This window comes from Rhinolophus ferrumequinum, chromosome 6 (genome assembly GCF_004115265.2).
Source record: "Rhinolophus ferrumequinum isolate MPI-CBG mRhiFer1 chromosome 6, mRhiFer1_v1.p, whole genome shotgun sequence".
Lineage (NCBI taxonomy): Eukaryota > Metazoa > Chordata > Mammalia > Chiroptera > Rhinolophidae > Rhinolophus > Rhinolophus ferrumequinum.
The window spans coordinates 43,880,238-43,901,871 of record NC_046289.1 but is presented as its reverse complement, the minus strand read 5'-3'; the positions used below and the strand labels follow the sequence as shown (position 1 = coordinate 43,901,871).

At 37.8% G+C, this 21,634-nt stretch overlaps 2 protein-coding genes across 7 annotated transcripts in view; one reads left to right on the top strand and one right to left on the bottom strand.

Moving 5' to 3' along the window:
- Positions 1 to 1,250, bottom strand: part of AAGAB (alpha and gamma adaptin binding protein) — a 46,759-nt gene extending 45,509 nt beyond the window's left edge. For 3 of the 4 annotated variants that reach the window (XM_033108546.1, XM_033108547.1, XM_033108545.1), the window contains exon 1: positions 1,116 to 1,250. In XM_033108546.1, the coding sequence (XP_032964437.1) occupies positions 1,116 to 1,188 (73 nt within the window). In that variant the 5' untranslated portion in view covers positions 1,189 to 1,250. The remainder of the gene's footprint in view (positions 1 to 1,115) is intronic. The other variant, XM_033108544.1, reaches the window with a different exon arrangement.
- Positions 1,251 to 1,276: 26 nt separating this feature from the next.
- Positions 1,277 to 21,634, top strand: part of IQCH (IQ motif containing H) — a 188,010-nt gene continuing 167,652 nt past the window's right edge. For 2 of the 3 annotated variants that reach the window (XR_004423233.1, XM_033108542.1), the window contains exons 1-3: positions 1,277 to 1,508; positions 10,292 to 10,414; positions 12,272 to 12,366. Coding sequence is in view for 1 of the 3 variants with exons in the window: in XM_033108542.1 (XP_032964433.1) it covers positions 1,458 to 1,508; positions 10,292 to 10,414; positions 12,272 to 12,366 (269 nt within the window). In the remaining 2 variants the exon portion in view is untranslated. The remainder of the gene's footprint in view (positions 1,509 to 10,291; positions 10,415 to 12,271; positions 12,367 to 21,634) is intronic. The other variant, XM_033108543.1, reaches the window with a different exon arrangement.

Below are 21,634 nucleotides of genomic sequence, written 5' to 3'. Positions count from 1 at the left end.
TTTTACCCTGGGCAAGGACCTTTTTAAGTGATCGCGATGATAACTGAGTTATAGAATATTTGTGCTTGAGGGACATCCTGTCTAATTCTGTCACCTGACAAGTTCAGGAAAAAAAATCATAGTTGTCTGATGCTTTACAGTTTACAAAGTGCTCAAAATGTTCCATCACCTGTCCTTCAAACAATCCTGGGAAATAGGTTCATATGCCCCATTTTATGGATCAGGAAAATAAGGATGAGAGAGAAAACGTGCTTTAATAGTATCTGCCATTTATCGAATGTTTACTATGTGCCAGCTTCTGGGTTAAGCACAGCAATCCTGTGAGAATTATCACCATTTTACAGATAAGAAACTAAAAGGCAGAGGTTAATTGTGCTCCGTATCTTACAGTGAGAACACTGCTCTAACTCGAGGCCACACATTGAAAACGGGAGCTTGAGTTACAATCAGCTTCCCAGAGTCCTTTAGTAGAAGAGCCTATGATCCCGTCCTATGACCTATCCTTTACACTGGTCTCCTCGCCTACGATTTCTTTTAAGAGTCAGTCTGCCAGCCACTATGAAGGTCCAGAGGCAAAGGGACTAGGCCCACTAATACCCCAAAACTAACGCTGGCGGAGAGAAAGCCTACAAGGCAGTGCGTAAGTAGAGTGTCGGGGACAAGGGTAACAAGTCTCATAATTTATACATTAAGAGGAAGCAAACTATCTCCAGGGCAGGGATAGCAACAAACATCGAAATTCCTGCATTTACACTCGCGTAACTTGGTACAATTTCCAGAGTGCCTTTGGGTTCATCTCAAAGGATCCCCGCAAAAACCCGTGGGCTAGGCGAGGCAGGGGATAGTCTCACGTTACTGCAAAAGCTAGAAGAAATGCAACAGTGGCCCGGGCAGGCAGAAGAGCAATGGGTGTACAAGCTAGGTGTGAACCTGAGGGGACTGGGCACCTCCACCAAGTCTGAGGGGCACCCGAGGGGCTTCAGGCCAGCGCAGAGTGGAGGAAGAGCCCGAGGCCCGCGACGAGGACAAAGGCCCGGAGGGAAGCGCGGTGCTGAGGCTGTCGCCCGCCGGGGCTCAGGGAGCTTGGAGGTCTGTCTACGAGCTTCGCTACTCACGTTGGACCAGTCGATCTCCAGTGAAGGTGGAAGAGCAGCTGGTGATGAGAGCACAGGGGACTCCCGCAGCCATAACTGCGCTCCTGAGCCGGTTCCGTCTGGAGGCCGCTTCCGCCTTGGGCTACACCAAGGCCGCTGGCGCGCGGGGGGGGACACGCCAGGAACGGCGCCTTCTCGAAATGGCCGGGCTGCCCTGACTCCTCTCTCACCCCTCTTCCGCTCCCGGTGTGGGACAGACCGGGCCGCGCTTGGTGTTGCCATGGGGACGAGCACCCTCCGCAGAAAATATCCAGACCTGCAGACCCGGCCTCCTGGGGGAGGCAGCCCTCCTCGGCCCTGGCTATGGCTCAGGAGACTGAAAACTATGATCCCATCGGAACCATCTTGATCCAGGTGGGAATTGGGCCCTTTTCGGCCCTGCCCCGCTAAGACACTTCCGAGCGAGCCACTTGTATCCACCACCCTTTTGGAGCGCTGCCCCCAGACTGCCTGCGGAGCTTCCAAGTAATGCCCAACCCTGACCTCGCTCACATACCTCGGGTGCCCTGCCCTGAAGGTTCTGCTCCAGGAGCACGACCCTTCTGCCTCTGGTAAAACTCCAAGACAATGCACCGCACCCTGTAGCCTTTACTTGGGAAAAATCCATCTTACACTGAGGCACCATTTTAAAATGTTAGGTTCTGAGAAATTTAAACCCATGATCTAGGGGGAGTGGCGAATATGCAAATCTTACACATTGGGGAGGTTGTAAGAAATTTGGGGAGAAATTGAAATATGTGACCTGCTTTTCTTAAGCACCCCAATTTTTGGGATCTTAAAGTCCCTTGCAAATAAATAAGTCCTGGGGATGTAATGTACAGCATGGTGACTATAGTTAATAATACTCTAGTGTATATTTGCAAGTTGCTAAGAGAGTAAATCTTTAAAGTGCTCATCACAAGAAAAAAATTGTAACTGTGTGATTGATGATGGATGTTAACTAGACCTATTGTAGTGATCATTTTACAATACATACAAATATCAAATCATTATGTTGTACACCTGAAACTAATATAATATTTTATGTCAATTATATGTCAATAAAACAAATAAAAGTCCCTTGCTTGGGAACACACACACACACACACACACACACAAAATATATGAAATATATAAAGAAACTATGTTAAAGATTGCAAATCAAGTTAAAGTTTGATTATAAAACTTTATAAAAATGTGACAAATTAAAATGTGACAAATTAAAAAACTGAGAGAATAATTTTTTTCTAATTTGAGGGGCGAATCTCAAGAAAGTCTTAACTCCTCCAATGTAAGTCAGTTTGTGACAGTTACACTCAGATTTTTCTAAACAAGTAAAAGCATTTTGCTGTTTTTTCACATTTACCTATTGTAATTTTAAAAGGTTTCCACGTGTATCATCACTTCTAACTCTTACATTTAGTTCCATTTGACTAATTTGCCCAAGGTCACTCTATTAGGACTCTCACTCAAATGTGCAATGGGTCTAATTCTTCTTCCTGCCGAGATTTTTATCTCTTACCTCCCATCTAGAAGAGACTTCTTTACATTCACCTTTTCCAAAATACAACCCCCTAAACTTAACCACATTTATAGACTTCCCCGTTATGAATCATACACAAATCTTACCTCACTTTTCATTATTCTCTCTTACACCATTACCTTAGAATGAGTTTGGCCAAACTGCAAAGTCTGAAGGAACAGTCTCCACAAGACTGCCCTCACTTTTACATCAGCCTCAAGTTCAAGAATCCTCACTCACTTCAGAACAGCTATCTATAATTTGGGAGGCCTGACCACTCTCACATTGGCTAATTTGCTAGAGTAACTCACAGATTTCAAGAAAGCACTATGCTTACACAGTGTTATTACAGCGAAAGGATACAAATAAAAATCAGCCAAGAGAAGAAATACATAGGACAGAGTCCAAGAGGGGTCCAAACAGGGTTTCCAGTCATCCTCTCCCTGTGGAATCATGGATCACATTACCTTCTCCCAGCCACAATGTGTGACAATATGCACAGAGTATTGTCTAGAGAAGCTCACCTGAGACTTTGGTGTCCAGAGTTTTTATTGGGGCTCAGTCACACACTGCCCCATGTGACTGACCTTTCATCTCCATCCCTTCCCAGAGGTTAGAGGCTAGATGAATGCTTTTAGTCTTCAGTTCCTCTAGAGGTTGGAACTGAGACAGCATTGCTCAAAGCCCCCACCATAAATCACATTGTTAGACTGTCTGGTGGCCAAAGCCTCCAAGTAGACACTCCTATCAAGCAGAACACTTTAGGGGCCTAGAGATCATCTAGGCAAAGTATCTAAAGGCAAAGAAAGGCCAGCCCTCTCTTTAAATAAGGTTAATTATTCACTACACATACCCCCTTCCAAATCCAGGGCCCATTTTTATAGACTCCAAATAATTGGAGCACTAATGGAGACTCCTACCCAGAAACAGCCAGTTCTTCCTCACAGTATACTTCATTTCACTACAGGAATAATTAAGTTTTTCTTTAGGTTCCTCAAGTTCTCCAGACGTGGGACAACTCTAAAAAAGAGACCAGATTCTAGGAAGAATTCTCATGCTAATTTCATACTTTCTCTTGAGATAATTCTATTTCCTGGGGCTGCTCCCCTTGTGGTTTGGAACAGTGTAGCAAAGTGTATTGGTTGAAAAGCCAAAAGCCTGTTCGCTTCAGACCATGATCCAGAAGTAGCTGTTTGGTCAATGTAGGGTACAACATTACAGTAACAAAGTCTATGGTCACTGAATTGTAAAATGGAACAGAAGAGCTAAGAACAGTCATATCCATGCTGATCAGCACCCCCACTTCCTTTAAAAGGTTTATTGTGGACATACCATGTTTCCCCGAAAATAAGACCTAGCCAGACCATCAGCTCTAATGCGTCTTTTGGAGCAAAAATTAGTATAAGACCTGGTATTATATTATATTATATTATATTATATTATATTATATTATATCATACCCAGTCTTATATTACAGTAAAATAAGACTGGGTCTTATATTAATTTTTGCTCCAAAAGATGCATTAGAGCTGATGATCTGGCTAGGTCTTATTTTCAGGGAAACACGGTATGTAGAGGCTGTGTAGAAAAAAAGACCTTACATGTTAACCTGGTTATTAAGGCTGATCTCTAGATGCAATATAAAATTCTTCCCATTAACATGTAGAATATGTATAATGAGGAAAATGTGGAAGCCCTTTCCTACTGTCCCCCTGAGTGCTGAGTATTTGTGAGCATACAGCATCACTCTCAAACGTGCAACATGGATTCCACTTCTGCTTGGGGCTATGATTTCTTTCCTTGAAACAGCCTACCAATAAACTGTACATTTAGTGGAAAGAACACTTATTTGTGAGTCAGAATACTGAGCTCTGACCCTGGCCATGACATTCTTCCAGGTGGATAAGTTTCAGTTAGTCACTTCACCTCTCTGGGCCTGTTTTCTCTTCTGTAGGAAACATAGCTTAGGTTAGATCCACCTCTAAATAAATTGACTCAATTTCTCCAAAGCTACATAATTTCTCTTCTTTGTAAAGTGGACTTCCTTTACTATTAATATTAGCTTAGACAATCAAATTTTTGAATACACACACAAACACACACCAGGGCTGCAAAGAAATGTATACACATGACATATTCATCTTTTGTTATCGGTATATATTGAGTATTACAATTTTAATACAGTGTTTTCCTTTCTTAAAATGTGTATACATTTTTTTTTGTCACCCTCTGTATATATATCTTTGCTAGAAAAACAAAGTTACTCCAAATCTCCACTTGCTTCACCCTGTTATGGAATATTTGGTCTGTGTCTCAGTCAGATACAGTAAACAATTCTTTAGGCCAGTTCTCAAAGTGTGGTCCCATGACCAGCACAATCAGTACAAGCTGGGAACTTGTAAGAAATGCAAACTCTGAGACCCCACTCCAAACTTACTAAATCAGAAGCTCTGGAGATGGATTCCTGCGATCTTTTTTTTTTTTTTTTTCACAAGACTTTCAGACAACTCTGAGGAATGCTCAAGTTTGAGAGCTGTTATTTAGATCGTATTGTAAAATATACACTGTCATACGATTTCAAAGAACACAATCACAATAATCAAAGCTAACATAGTTTTTATCAGGTACCATGCATGGTTCTAAGTGCCATATATATTTTAAGTCATTTAACCCTTACAACAGTGTATCAAGATAAGTACTATGATTATTTCACCTTATGGAAAGGAAACTGACCAAAGATGAGTATTGTGGGTAGATCCATATACATAGAAAATGCAAGCAATCTTCTCAACATTTTTCAATCCTGGTATAAAAAGGAAGTCTTCCCTTGGTTCTTTTAGCTCCTTTAGATATTTCAACCCTGCCTTTTCCACTGAATTTTCACCAACCTCTAGTTTTTTATGTTTACAAATATACATTTGTTATGTTGGTAGATATCACGCATGTACTGGTTAATGGTTAGGCATGAAGGTTCTGGATTCAGACTGCCTGTATTTGAACAGTTCACCAATTAACCAGCTGTGTTAGCTTGCACAGGTTTCTTAACCACCTTAGACCTCAGATTCCCTCAAGTATAAAATGAAGATAATGATATGAACTCCTTTGTAGGACTTTCGTAAGGATTAAAATATGTAACAGAAAGTATTACACTCACTAGGTGCTAGTTATTATTTGATCTGGTCTCTTATCATTTAATATTACTTAGTTTTGTGTACGTTTCTATGTACACAAAGAAAGAGATTAGCTTGCTCTTTTAAGTTGCTGGAAGAAAAGGAAAAATTGTTAGCCTGGCTTTTTGACCAGGACTACTCCATTCTTAACTAGAACTTGACGGGTATTGCTATTTGGCAAACAGGGTATGCCTTGTTTCCCTGTTACAAACTGATTTTTTTGGATATCCCATTTTACCTGGTATAGGAGTGGGGCCCATCGATCTTGGATGACTGGATAATGATGTACGTACTAGTTCGTTCTCCAATAACTCGTGTTCTGCTCAAAAATGAGTGGAGATGGGCTAATATGTACTATTATTTAGAAAACATAATAGATGGTACAAATTAATAATAAAAGTAGTATTTTGTTAAAATATCTAAACTACTAAAGAGAAAAATCTTTAAATGTATTAATCAGTGCTCTAATTATAAACTCTGTGTGACTTATTATGAAAACATGTACCTTAAATGTTTGGATTTTCTAGGATAGTTCTGATTGTGAATATTCTGTCCCACTGTCAGATCATATATTACAGTCCATGTTTTCCTTTTTCGTTCAGGAAATATGATTATTGGTTCAGGAAATATGATTATCATCTCCAAAGAGTTCAATTAGGCAGCATTTTGTTAACTGCTTAACTTCTTTCACTTTTAAGTCTAAAGTCAGACATTTTACAATTTTAGCTGGATCTTTCCTCAACTATTCAGAATAGTGAGATTTAGCTGCAATGATAACAACCATCATTACAATTAAAATAGTAGCCAACACTTATCGAGAGCCAGACATTTGCTGAGAGCTTTAGATTTTCTCAAGTCCTAACAACAACTCTGTTAGGCATGTATTTTTTTTATCCCCAATTCACAGAAGAAGAGACTAAGGTACAAAAAAATGAAGTAACTTGCCCGAGGTGATAAATCTTAAACAGGTTATGGCATGTTTGTGAAACATTCTTGAAGAGGTGTGGTTGTGACTCTGGGATGTTTCCTAGACACTTTCTTTTATTAGTAACTCTTAGAAGCTTTGTTTTTATACTTTATTAATAAAAATGTTGTACCTTTTAAAAATATATCTTTATAAATGATCGCTGACCCAAATATTACACGTTTGAGCAACAAGGATTACCTAGTCTTGCTATCAAAAGTAGCTTTTAACTAGTTTTAGAAATCATATTTCAAAAATCCAACATATTAGTTAATACATGTTAACTAAAGCAACTTTGGAAATATTGAATATTGGAGCTAATTGATATTATCACTGTCTTTCTTACCAATCCCTCTGTCTGGTTTGCCAGGAGCATATAGCATAAAAATGAATTGGGGAGTGATGAGAATGATTCAGCCAAACTCTATCTTTAGCAGAAAGGAATAAAATGGGATTATGAGACTGCTTTTGACAATATGGAGTCTGGTTGCATGGCTCTTTTAAATTCTAGAGCAAATCTTTACTGCATTAACTATTTCAAGGACTTCTTATTAAGCAGTCCTGTCCCCAAACTGTCAAAATAATAATCTTCTTCCGAGTAGGAAATGTATGAAAAGCGATGCATTTGATGATCACAGAGATGATGGGTGACACACAAAATTTCAATATGGTAGATTGGATCCATTTGAAGAAAGAACAAAGATGTACAACTTAATTTTTTTTCCTATCCAAGTGTGGTAAAAGATTTTCTACAGCATTTGTCACTGTTGCAATTATACAAACAGATGTGCGGTTAGTAAGAGGGGAGAAGAAACTATCTGGCAAGAAAAGTAAAGTGAAAAGCTCTTGAGAAAGATTAAGAGAGCAGTTCAAATCAGTGAGCATTTCCTAGGTGCCAGTTATGTGCCAGGAGTTTTACTAGGAATTAACATTTGTTCAGTGCCCTCTTACATGGCTGGCCCTATACAAAGCACTTTACATTCTTTAACTCATTTTATTCTTGCCACTATTCTGAGAGGTAGTTATTTATCTCCATTTTATAGGTGAGAACACTACTAAGGCTCTAAAAAGCTAAGAAAATTTGCCAAGCTCAGTTTAGTAAAAGAGGAAATAGGATTCTAGTTTATATCTGGTTCCAAAGCCTGTATTCATTCATTCATTGTCACATGCATTGCCTCATTTTCATTGAATTCTATGAAGTAGAATAATTCTGTTTTTCCTCTTGGTGAAGAAACTAGAGAAATGTGGATGGTGTACACGGACATCATGTGACTAGTGACTGAACAAGGAATTATGTTCATCTGCCTTTTACTGCTTCTTACTATGTACCAGACCTGCACATATTATCTCATGACTCTATGAAGAAGTATACTTGTCCGCACAAGACAAATGAAGAAACCAGACCTTTGGTTCCCTGGTAGTAACCCAGTGCCATTTTCACTCCCACCCGCACTTGACAGGCATAATTACAGAATGACGATACACGAAGCTACAAATACTAGAGCTACAAGAAGGAAATTTAGTGCATTCAAAGGGGTCTGGAAGTGGGGCTTGCCCTTGTGAACTGCCTATTTGTACTTTCCAAATGTCTTTAGACAAGAGATAGTAAATCAGCTGGCAGCAGTGATTTGGACAAAACAACTGAAAGAAGTACATCTTCATCCTTAGTGCCTACAAGCATGCAATAGGTGCATTCAAATTTCAATCTGGGAGCCCTGAAGGCTTTCCATGACAATTTGTGCAGAGTACAAATGACCAGATGTGCCTGCCCAGACTGTGATGCCCATGAGTGAAACGATGCAAATTCTGATCTTTTGACTACTTGACTCAGTGGGACTATTTGAGAGTAATCGATAACCTAGGCTGGATCAATGTGTCACTCCAGTTAGACTCACAGAGAAAGGTAACCTTTTCAAAATGCCTTTAGCAACCCAGTCTGCAGATTGTTATTGGTGTGACTACTGCTGAAACAGGTGTTGGGTTCATAAATTTGCATAACAAAATGTTTTTCTTGTGGCAGCGGCCCATACAATAATTGGTGCCATCTGTATTTATCTGTTGAAGTTTGGTCTCCAATATGAATGCAGAGAGAATCTTGTGCCGTCTAATTTTACAGTGCCCATTTTATTCTGAGGGCTCTTAACATTGGAAAGATATTCATCATTTCTATGGAAAACACAAATTGAAGGAAAATGTTAAAGTAATAAGACTTGTTTTTTTTCCTTCATGGATCATTTCTGACTACATAAAACAAAATCTGTAGGCCACATACCTACAGAACTGCTTCTTCAGAGCAGTTAATGAGGAAGATCCAGCTAGAATGCAAAACCAATAGGCCCTGCCAGCTTATTTACGATTCTCTTTTAAAAGGCATGGCTTTCCACAAATTGGTAACCACAATATTGCCACGGGGATACGAAAGACAGTTTGGGGAATATAATCAATAATGTCGTAAAGATTTTGTAGGGTGTCAGAAGGGCACTTGTCTTATTAGGGAGATCACTTAATGAACGGTGTAGATGCCTGACCACTGCACTGTACACCTGAAGCGGAAGCTGAATAATAATGAATGTCAACTATAATTTAATATACATATAGTCATAGGATGTGGAGTACAGCATAGGGAATAGAATCAATGGAATTGTAACAGCTATATATGATGTCAGAAGTGTAGTAGATTGAGGGAGGGGGTTATCACTTTGTGAAGGGAGTAAATGTCTAACTATTACATTGTTTTGTACACCTGAAAACTAAAAAAAAACAAAAAACAAAAAAACAGGAATCATTAAGAGAAATCCTCCAAATTTTAACACAAATAAATAAATAAATACATAAATACATAAAATAAAAGGCATGGTTTTCCCTAGAACTTTTCTTTGCTGGAAGTTTTCTTACCTTTTAACCAATTAGTAGAAATCAGAGTTTGGCGTAAACTTCTTAATTGTCTCTGAGTCAACTGCTTTACCATGTGAGAAGCCATTTGAATTGCAGTTTTAGCTTGGATTTGTTTGTAATGGGGGAAGGAAAAATAGCAAATTGTATGAAAGCCTTGTTTTTCAAAAATCTGAAAGACAATAATGGAACATTCTAATAAAGAATATCTTAGAATCATAATGACAGACCTTTTCAGTGAACACCATAAAATCAACTTTATGGTCTCTAGCAATTCAAGCAAATTGCAAACCTTTATAATGAATAACAGTTTTAGGTGGACTATGCACCATGTTTCCCCGAAAATAAGACCTAGCCACACAATCAGCTCTAATGCGTCTATTGGAGCAAAAATTAATATAAGACCTGGTATTATATATTATATTATATTATATTATATTATATTATATTATATTATATTATTTTAAAGATCTGGTCTTATAGTAAAATAAGACCGGGTCTTATATTAATTTTTGATCCAAAAGACTCATTAGAGCTGATCGTCCAGCTAGGTCTTATTTTTGGGGAAACACGGTATGCTTTTAATATTTCATTTTTTTTGTACCTACAGGTCCATGAAGATCTTCATCAATTAAAGGAGAAATTAGTAAACTTCCAACTTGAGGAAAGAGGAGAGACACTAGACATTCAGAATCTTGAAACAGCAATCAAAAGGACTGAAACAGGGTTAAGAGTAAGTAGAAGTTTAGATATTAAATAAAATACTAGAAGGAGACAAAGATTCTTCTAGAAGAAAAGCACTGTGGTTCTCACAGGACCCTGTATAATCCTGTAACAGAGGTGAACTTAGGGTGGTCATGAGCTTTCTTATTCTGTTCCTCTTTTAAAAAAATGATAATGATGATTATTAACTGATTGATTGATTTACATCCTGTCACATTTCACAAAGAATTTAAGATATTGACAGTGTAAGCTTATGCAGTGATAACTTCTCAAATGTGGTTTGATAAAAAGAATTTAGAATTTACAAAACAATCACCATAGTCCAACAATATGCCTAACCTCAAAGGATTCATACCAATACATCATAGAGAGCTTCTATCAGATTCACTGGGATTCTAAAAAAAATAAAATTTTTGTAATCCAGTGGGCAAAACTAAAGAAATATATACCAATTTTGGAACAGATAAATAAAGTACATAGGGACTGCATCATTACAGACAGATCTAAAGGCAGGGGAGGATCCAATCTTCAGAACAAGATAATATTCATTTATGAAACATGAATGTATATCAAAAGGAAACAAAAACACTAACTCAAGAAGATATCTGCACCCCCACATTTGTTGCAGTATTATTTACAATAGCCAAGACATGGAAGCAACCTAAGTGTCCATAGATGGATGAATGGTTAAAGAAAAATATATACACATACATATATAATGGAATATTATTCAGTCATAAAAAAAGAAGGAAATCTTGCTATTTGAGACAACATGGATAGACCTTGAGGGCGTTATGTTAAGTGAAATAAGTCAGACAAAGAAAGACAAATACCATGTAATCTCACTCATATGTGAAACCTAACCCCTCACCCCCTAAAAAAAAATCTGAACTTATAGATACAGAGAACAGATTAGTGTTTGCCAGAGGTGGGGGTGGTGTGAAATAGGTGAATGTGGTCAAAAAGTACAAACTTCCATTTGTAAAAAAAAAATAAGTCCTAGGGATGTAATGTACATCATGATGACTATAGTTTAAAATACTGTATTGTATGTTTGAAAGTAGCTAAGAGATTAGATCTTAAAAGTTCTCATCACAAGAAAAAAATTTTGTAACTGTGTGATGGTCGATGTTAACTAGACGTATTGTGGTAATCATTTCACAATATATGCAAATACCAAATCATTGTGTTGAACATCAGAAACGAATATGTTATACCGTAATTTTTTTAAATTAAAATAAGCATGTATTAGCACATGGGTCCAAATAAGGACCATCTATCTCAATCTTCTAGAGCTTTTATTGTCAGTGTCTTTGCTCTCGCCTCAGACTTTCACTCTGCCATGTTTTCAGCTTCATCACTCCGCTCCTGAGGCTGTGAGAGATGTGATTTATTTTGCAGCCTCATCAGACTAGCACACCATTGTCCTATATTCCTTGATGGTGAGAGGGCTGGACCCAGCTGGAGTCTTTGGGTTGGTCATTTTAAATAATCTGTTACCTGAAGGTCAATTCTTTCCTCGATGTTTGCTTGAAGTCCCTGTACGAGAAAGACATTACTCCATGTCTGTATTGCCTAGTAAGTTTACCTGGCTAAGCACTTTACTGACTATTGTGCATAGTTTCATTTGTGAAGAGTGCTACAAGTCACTCAAGCTCTGAGTCTCAATTGTTTATTATACTTTTTGGGATAAAGTAATTTGGCCTTGAGGTGTCTAATTATACCTTAGGCATGCAATAAACACATAGCATGTTGTATCTTTTGGCTTAATTACACAATTCAGAGTGTTAACCTAATGAAATGAAGTAAATTAGCTGAGTATCATAAGTCCACTATAATGGCCTAAACTTTAACTTTTCTGTAACAGATTCACATTGAGAAGTATTTAAGTGTTGTAAATCATCATGTGTTAACGACTCCTATTAATGACGGCCAGTTATATTCTCCTCACAGTTCCAAATGGTAAGTAAAATAGCCATTTTAGTATCCAAAATAACTTCTCCCGCAGATGAGATGACTGAAAAGACAAAATTTTCTTGGCTTTGTTCATATCCATTCTATTAATTTCAGTAGTAGTTTTGCATAAGAAGTTAATGGCACAATTTGGACTTTAATAAAATTTATTCTGGGATACTTTATTGAGCTCTAATGCTTGACACAATGACAGTTATTTCAGGGTCTTATTTTGGTGTTACTCTTTTTTAATTTTTAGTAAAAAGTATCCAAAATTCAACTTCTAAAGGAAATATTTTAATGCAAATCAGTTTTTGTGCTACTCAGATCAAGTGGCTCTTTCTTACAGTTTTTAGCATATGTGCTCTATTGTAAAGATGATTTTGGTATGGGGTAAAAAAACCCAAAAACCCAAAATAATAAAACTTGCTTGAAATATTCATTATGTAACACATCCTAAGAGATGATTTATTGAAATTAGAATTGAGTTAAAGAGAAATGACCTTGCCTTATCTTGGACCTTCTTATACATTGGCCTCCCGGATTTTTTTGTCCGTAGATTAAGGTTTTGTACTAAGCTTAAAAACTCTGTGGCCATTATTTGCATGGTAAATATACACAGTAAGTCCTCACTTAACATCTCTAGGTTTTTGGAAATTGCAACTTTGAGAGAAACAAAGACTCACAACGAAACTAATTTGACCACAGGCTAATTGATATGAACAAGAATTAATTTCCTACATCATATTTCTAGTCACAAAAACATCAGCAAACTTCTAAACAAAGACCTAAACACTTCTAATATTAAACATTGAAATAAATGTGATCTATACATACACTTAAGGAAGGTTAATTAAAACAAGTAAGATAATGATTTTTCAACCTGCTCATTCCAGTTCAGGGTCACGGGTGGCCAGAACCTATCTTAGCAGCTCAAAGCACCAGGCGGGACCCACCCTGGTCAGGATGCCCTTCCATCGCAGGGCCACTCACACTTATACCCACACTCACAGAGACTGGGACAAATTTAGACATGCCAGCACACCTAATGTGCACATCTTTGGGATGTGGGAGGAAACCGCAGAACCTGGAGTAAACTCTTGCAGATATGGGGAGAACGTGCAAACTCCACACAAACAGTAGCCCTGGCCGGGAATCAATTTTATTTTTTTTCTCATCAACGTTATAATGAAACGACGTTGAACAAAAATGACATTCCTATAAGACATTTTTAAAAGAAATTGAAGAAGACACAAAGAAATGGAAAGACACTCTATGTTCATGGATTGGAAGAATCAACATAGTTAAAATGACCACATTATCCAAAGCAATATACAGATTTAATGTAATCCTCATCAAAATCCCAGTGGCATTTTTTAAAGAAATACAACAAAAAGTCATCAGATTTGTATGGAACCACAAAAGACTCCGAATAGCCAAAGCACTCCTAAGAAAAAAGAACAATGCTGGAGGTATCACACTCCCTGACTTCAGCTTGTACTACAGGGCAACAATAATCAAAAACAGTATAATATTGGCAGAAAAACAGACACACAGACCAATGGAATAGAATTGAGAATGCAGAAATAAACCCACATAAATATGGACAGATAATTTTTGACAAAGAAGCAAAAAACATACAATGGAGAAAAGACAGCCTCTTCAATAAATGGTACTGGGAGAATTGGAAAGCCACAAGCAAAAGAATGAAACTAGACTGCTATCTGTCACCATGTACCAAAATTAATTCAAAATGGACCAAAGACCTAAACAAAGACCTGAAACAATAAATTGCATGGAAGAAAACATAGGTACTAAACTTATGGACCTTGGGTTCAAAGAACATTTCATGAATTTGACTCCAAAGACAAGGGAAGTAAAAGCTAAAATAAATGAATGGGATTATGTCGAACTAAAAACCTACTGCACAGCAAAAGAAACCATCGACAAAATAAAGAGGCAACCCACCGAATAGGAGAAGATTTTTGCAAACAACTCCTCCAATAAGGGGCTATTATCCAAAATATATAAGGAACTCATAAAACTCAACAACAAAAAAACCAACAATCCAATTAAAAAATGGGCAGAGGACCTGAAGAGACATTTCTCCAAAGAAGACGTACAAATGGCTAATAGATATATGAAAAAATGCCCTACATCACTAATCATCAGAGAAATGCAAATAAAAACCACAATGAGATATCACCTCACACCAGTTAGAATGGCTATCATCAACAAGACATTACATTACAACAATAGTAACAAGTGTTGGAGGGGCTGTAGAGAAAAAGGAACCCTCATACACTGTTCGTGGGAATGCAGACTGGTGCAGCCACTATGGAAGGCAGTGTGGAGGTTCCTGAAAAAATTACGAATAGAATTACCATATGACCCAGCAATCCCTCTCCTGGGTATCTACCCAAAAAATCTGAAAACATTTATCCATAAAGATATATGGGCTCCAATGTTCATTGCAGCTTTATTTACAGTGGCCAAGACATGGAAACTGTTAAACAAAGTGTCCTTCGATAGATGAATGGATAAAGAAGTTGTGGTATATATACACAACGGAATACTATTCTGCCATAAGAAAAGATGAAACAGTACGATTTGCAACAACATGGGTGGATCTTGTGATTATTATGCTATGTGAAATAAGTCAGACAGAAAAAGTAGAGAGCCATATGATTTTACTGATATGTGGTATATAAAACTTAAAACAACAAAAGCACAAGACAAACAAATGAAGAAACAAAAACTCATAGACACAGAAAATAGTTTAGTTGTTACCAGAGGGTAAGGGGTGGGGGATGGTAGATGAGGTTAAGGGGGATCAAATATATGGTGATGGAAGGAGAACTGACTCTGGGTGGTGAACACACAATGGGATTTATATAGATGATGTAATACAGAATTGTACACCTGAAATCTATGTAACTTTACTAACAGTTGTCACCCCAATAAACTTTAATTAAAAAAAAAAAATGACGTCATTTGATGACCGGCTATATCAAGCATAAGTGAATAATATGAGATGGTAAGGTCAAGTTTGACTGTGGAAATCTATAGGCAGACAAGTCCCAGGACTTAGTAGTGGGGAACAGAGCCTTGGGGTTACGTTGTACCTGTCTCCGTTTCCCCCACATGAAGGCACCCATCATCCCTTGGTAGAGGCAATCCTTCCCTCATCTGTCTAGTTTTTAATCATTTATATCATTGATTTTTAAATTTGGGAGTAAAAGTGTGGCCCGCAAATACATAGGTTAATGTACATAATCTTTTAAAACAAAGAAACTGTAAGGGACATAATAAAAGGGATTCTTGGAGAAGAAAATATTGAAGGTTACTTTACCAATTTATGTAGACTCTTAGTTCAAAATCAAGAGAGTCCAACAAGGCAAAATGGAGGCCTATATAGATGGCAGCAAGGAGATCTGTAGTAGGTAGAGATAGTGTGTGGCCCAAGGATGGAACACACAAACAGCACGCAGGAAAGCCTCAGAATGGAGGGGGTGGATAAACAGGAGAAGAGAGTCTTCACCAACTGTAATGGAAGTTCTCCTGTCTCCTGCTTTCTCTTTGTCCCCTCATCGTGGAAAGAACGGAGAGCCTGGGCTGTAGGTTTGCAGATTATGATAGCTGAAAAGAGCAAACTAAGTAGCAACTGCAGCAAACAGAAAGGTTCCGGGAGAGACCTTTGCTTGTACAGTTCTCCTTTGCCAAAGCATGAGTGCTCTTGGCCATTATTGGGGTCTGGAAGAGTTAAGGAAGATCACTGGGGCCTGGAGCTGTCTCCCAGAAGTGGTCCTTGGACCCTATCTTTCCTGTTTAACACAATAATAGCAGCAGCACAAAATATTTTTTTTACTTTACGAGCGCAGCACAAAATTTTTCTCTTGCTAAAAAATGGTTATTAATTATAATGTTCTGGTTGTTTAATCTTATTAATCATGATGACTTCGTACGAACTGTAGCTAATATCCCTAAATTCATTCCACACTTCGGTGAGATGCAGCATTGATGCTGGTTAGATGTAAGGCCACATTTCAGTTAGTCTTCTGGACAGTTTTTAAGTTTGGGGGTTTCGGCGGAAAGCTGACTTTTCAGAAGTTCAATTGGATTATCATAATTTTCACTTTGAAATGTGGCTCAAGAAAAGCTCATGTTAGGAGTAGAAGTGTCAGTTTTGCCATTTTCTTGTTTTTCACTGATGCTTGCTAGTATCATTATCTTCCAAAATACAGTGGTTTGTGTTTTTTTTTTTGGTTTTTTTTCCCCAAGACTCTTTTAAAGACACCTGTCCATTTTTTTTTCAGGGTTAGTTTAGGTAAAAATAAATCATATAATCCATGAACTCACTGCATGAGTGAACTGAAGTCCATTCTAATGCTTTGAAAGCAAATGTACCAGCGCTGGAGCCACAGTTTATGCCTGTGTGGTTTGTATTTCCCACTCTCAGGCGGTCTCCAGAACTGCAGGTGACGTGACCACTTGAGGGACCCAGGGACAAGCTGAATATTAAATCGTAGTACAAAATAACTTCTTACTTTTATTTCTTACTTTATATATTTCTTATTTTACGTAAATAGAAAGTCTTACACTTTCTTCACATGACCAATGGCTGTGTCTTATGTATCGCTTGTTATGTGGGAATCCCCCTTGATAGACACAGGTCAAGAATGATGGTTCTGGAACAGTGGTTTGCAGTCCTCTTTCACTGTTTCCCAGATGGGGTGCTGGAGTCTGCATTTTAACAAACACTCTTGGTATTCCTAATGCAGACAATGTGTGCGTGGAATCCCTGGGACAAGCATGACTCCCTGGAGTCAATCTTCTTTGGGCCACATAGAGACCTGCCTCTGTAGGATGAAAAGCTTGGTCCCGGAAATTCTGCTGTTCAGATGCTATGAAGGAGTAAAGCCTCTTGCAGTGGGATGGAGCCAGGAGTGGGGCCTGGTGGTCAGGCTGGTAGGACTGCCAATGTCTGCTCCAACGGTGAGGCTGATGGAGCGTCAGAGGCCAAAGTTCAGGGCAGCAACTCCTTCTGAGAAGGGTAGCGTGTCATAAGGACTAGATTTCTGTTGCTCCTCTGACAGCAGAGCACAGTTCCTACGAGTAAATGAGAATCAACACTTTTCAGATGGATGGGGCTTCATTCTGCCTATGGAAACTCAGGAAATCGGGACAATTCATGCCAAATGAAAACTATCCCTGGATATACCTTTAAAAATGAATTAGAACAGACATACAGTAATCAACATCCTCATGAATTTCATCATCATTAATATTTTCAGTACACTTGACAATTTGCAAAGGACTTTTTCTTTAAACCTATGAGGTAGATATTTACCCTTTTCGTTTAAAGATGTGAAAGCTGAGGCTGCCACCAGTCCTAGGCCATATAGGTGATCAACAGTGAGGTCCAGATTCAAGTCCAGTCACACGTCTTCAATCTGCGAACTTCTCCTACGCCAGAGCTACCTGCAGGACGGGGAACCTAATTTTCACAAAAGACAGTTTTCCTTTTAAGCAAGTATTGCTCAAGGGGGAAATCTGGTAGTTTCGTCTAGTAGAAACAAAACCCAGTATGTACACAAAGTGATAATAATGGAGGCTGGTAAATGAAAGATTTTCTTAGCAGTCATTCAGTAAACAATGATAAGGACATTATCAAAAGTGGCATATTTTCTCTGAGGAGCTCGAAGTGCTTCTGCATTGTTTTCAAAATAGGTTTCACTGTTACCCCACTTTGGCAATGATTCTTCTTCTGTGTCAGAGTGTGGTTCCTCTTCCTTTCATTGCTGGCTTTCCTGATTTTATTGCTTGTGGTATCTGCTCACACTGTTCTTAACGACCAGGCTTTGCTTGTTGACCCTGGGAAGGTGACTCCTGTATGAACCAACAATATCAGAACTGCACAGAAACCTTCACTTTAGATGCTGTTGTGCTAGCGTTTGAGGGGGGGGAAAAGCAAGAACAAAGCAAATAAATAATAGTGAGAAACAAAGCAAAAGAAGAGAGGTTTCTGTTCAATGGTGAGAGTAGATTAGATAATACGTATATTTCGCTCAGTTATTGAAGCACCTTGGAGCCAATCTCTTCTGGGTTATTACAAAGCAGTACACACATCCCGCTTACGGAGAATCTGACTACATTCTAGTCAGAGATAGAGATGAAGCACGGACAATAGGATGTTAACACGTGGGAATCTAGGTGAAGAGTATTTGGGTGCTCACTATTCTTTCAGTGTTTCTGTGGGTTGGTTGGGAATTTTTTTAGACAAAAAAGAAATTTCAAAATAGTAGTCATAACATAAAAAATAACAACTGGAAAAACTTTTGCAGCAGATATGATACAAAAATTACTGATATTCTTAAATACAAGGAGCTCTTGACAATAAAAAAAATTGACGTAGACTAAAGGACATCAACAGAGATAGAAATGCAAATAACGAGTAAATATGTAAAAAAAATATTTAAAATGTTTAATCTCACCGGTAAACCAGAAAAATGTAAATTAAATGACATATTACTACTTTTTCTTTACGAATGAGCAAAACAGATCACTTACACTACTCTACTCCTCAGTGCTCATGAGGGGGCAGCAGGATGGCCATACTGGTAGAGGTGTGAATCAGAGTTCTTAAAGGCAATTTTTCAACATATGTGAGAAGATTATTTTAATTTAGTAGTTGTTACCTCTAGGAATTTATCCTAGGAAATAAGGACCGATATTCAGGAATTTCTATATAAGTTTGTTCAAAGAACCCTGGACATTATATATAAAACAAACTTAAGAAGACTTTGAAGGGTGGAGAGAAGGAGGTGGGACCTTGGGGCACAAGGAAGAACATGGTGGTGAGGTCCCTGTATGTTCTTTTTGCCTCCTATATTGCGCAAATGACCTTTATCGTTTTCCTTCTCTCTGAAGAACTTCTAACATTTCTTGCAAGATGGGTCTCTGGCAACAAATTCCGTCAGTTTTTGTTTGTCTGAGGATAGCTTTATTTCCCCTTCATTTTTTTTTTAAGGTATTAGATAATTTTTTTTTATTAGTTTCAGGTGCACAAGACAAAGTAATACTTAGACGTTTATCTTTTATATCCCTCACATTGTGTGAACCCCCCTCCCCCCATCCACTACCCCTCTGACATCGCACAGAGCCATTACATTTCCACTGTCTCTATTCCTAATGCTGTGCTCCGCTTCTTGTAAGTACATACATATACATATATATATATATATATATATACACACACACATACATATACATACAAACTTGTAATTGACATTCATTATTGTTCAGCTTCAGCTTCAGGTGATCAAGCATCTACATCATCCCTGAAATGGTCTCCCAAATGGGACACATGTCCATCGGATACCCTACACAATCTTTACAACATTATTGATTACATTCCCTAAATTAATTTTCAGAACCCCGTGGCCATCTTCTGGTTACTGACTGTTTTCTAATCCCCTCACCATCCCTCTTATTCCCACCCCCCATCTAACAACCCTCAGTTTTTCCTCTTAGTCTCTAAAACAGTTTCTGATTAGTTCATTCACTTATTCTTTTCTTTAGATTCCACATATAAGTGAGATCATATGGTATTTGTCTTTCTCTGTCTGACTTATTTCACTTACCATAATGTTCTCTAGGTCCATCCATGTTGTTGCAAATGGTAAGATTTCTTTTTTCTTTATGGCTGAGTAATACTCCATTGCATAAACGTACCACAGTTTCTTAATCCAGTCATCTACCGATGGGCATTTTGGTTGTTTCCATGTCTTGACTATTGTGTATAGTGCTGCAATAAACATAGGAGTGCATAAAGTTTTTTGAATTAGAGTTTTGGATTTCTCCGGATAGACACCTAGGAGTGGAATTGCTGGATCATAAGGTAGTTCCATTTTCAGATTTTTGAGATACCTCCATATTGTTTTCCATAGTGACTGCACCAATCTGCAATCCAGCCAACAGTACACAAGCGTTCCCTTTTCTCCACATCCGTGCCAACACTTGTTGTTTGTTGGTTTATTGATGATAGCCATTTTAACTGGGGTGAGGTGGTATCTCATTGTGGTTTTTATTTGCATTTCTCTATGATTAGTGAGTTTGAGCATTTTTTCATATGTCTGTTTGCCATCTGTATGTCCGTTTTAGAAAAATGTCTCTTCATGTCCTCTGCCCATTTTTTAATTGTGTTGTTTGTTTTTTTGGAGTTGAGTTGAGTGAGTTTTTTTATAAATTTGTGATATTAACCCCTTATCAGATATATCATTGGAAATATCTTTTCCCATTCAGTAGGGGCCTTTTGTTTTATTGATGGTTTTCTTTGCTGTGAAAAAACTTTTTAGTTTGATGTAATCCCACATGTTTATTTTTTCTCTTACTTCCCTTGCATGAGGAGATATATCAGTAAAAATCTTACTCTGGGTAATGTCTGTGAAGTTTCTTCCTATAATTTCTTCTAGGACTTTTATGGCTTCAGATCTTACATTTAAGTCTTTAAGCCATTTTGAATTTATTTTTGTATATGGTGTAAGGAGGTGGTCCAGCTTTATTTTTTTGCATGTGTCTGTCCTGGTCTCCCAGCACCATTTATTGAATAGACTGTCTTTACCCCACCGTACATTCTTGTTTCCATTGTCGTAGATTAAATAGCCATATAGGCATGGATTTATTTCTGGACTCTATTCTGTTCCATTGATCTATGTGTCTGTTTTTATGCCAGTACTATGCTGTTTTGATTACTGTAGCCTTGTAGTATAATTTGATGTCAGGTATTGTTATACCTCCCACTTTGTTCTTATTTCTCAAGATTGCTGAGGCTATCTGGAGTCTTTTATGGTCCCATATAAATTTTAGGATTATATGTTCTATTTCTGTGAAAAACATCATTTTTAGTTTGATAGGAATTGCGTTGAATATGTATATTGCCTTAGGCAGTATAGACATTTTAACTATATTAATTCTTCCTATCCATGAACATGGTATGTGTTTCCATCTATTTTATCTTCTTTCATTTCTTTCCTCAGTGTCTTATAATTTTCTGACTACAGATCTTTTACTTCTCTGGTTGAATTTATTCCCAGGTATTTCATAGTCTTTGAAGCAATTGTAAATGGGATTGTTTTTTAAATTTCTCCTTCTGATGTTTTATTATTGGTATATACAAATGCAACTGATTTCTGAATATTAATTTTGTATCCTGCTACTTTACTAAATTCATCTATCAGCTCTAATAGTTTCTTGGTGGAGTCTTTAGGGTTCTCTA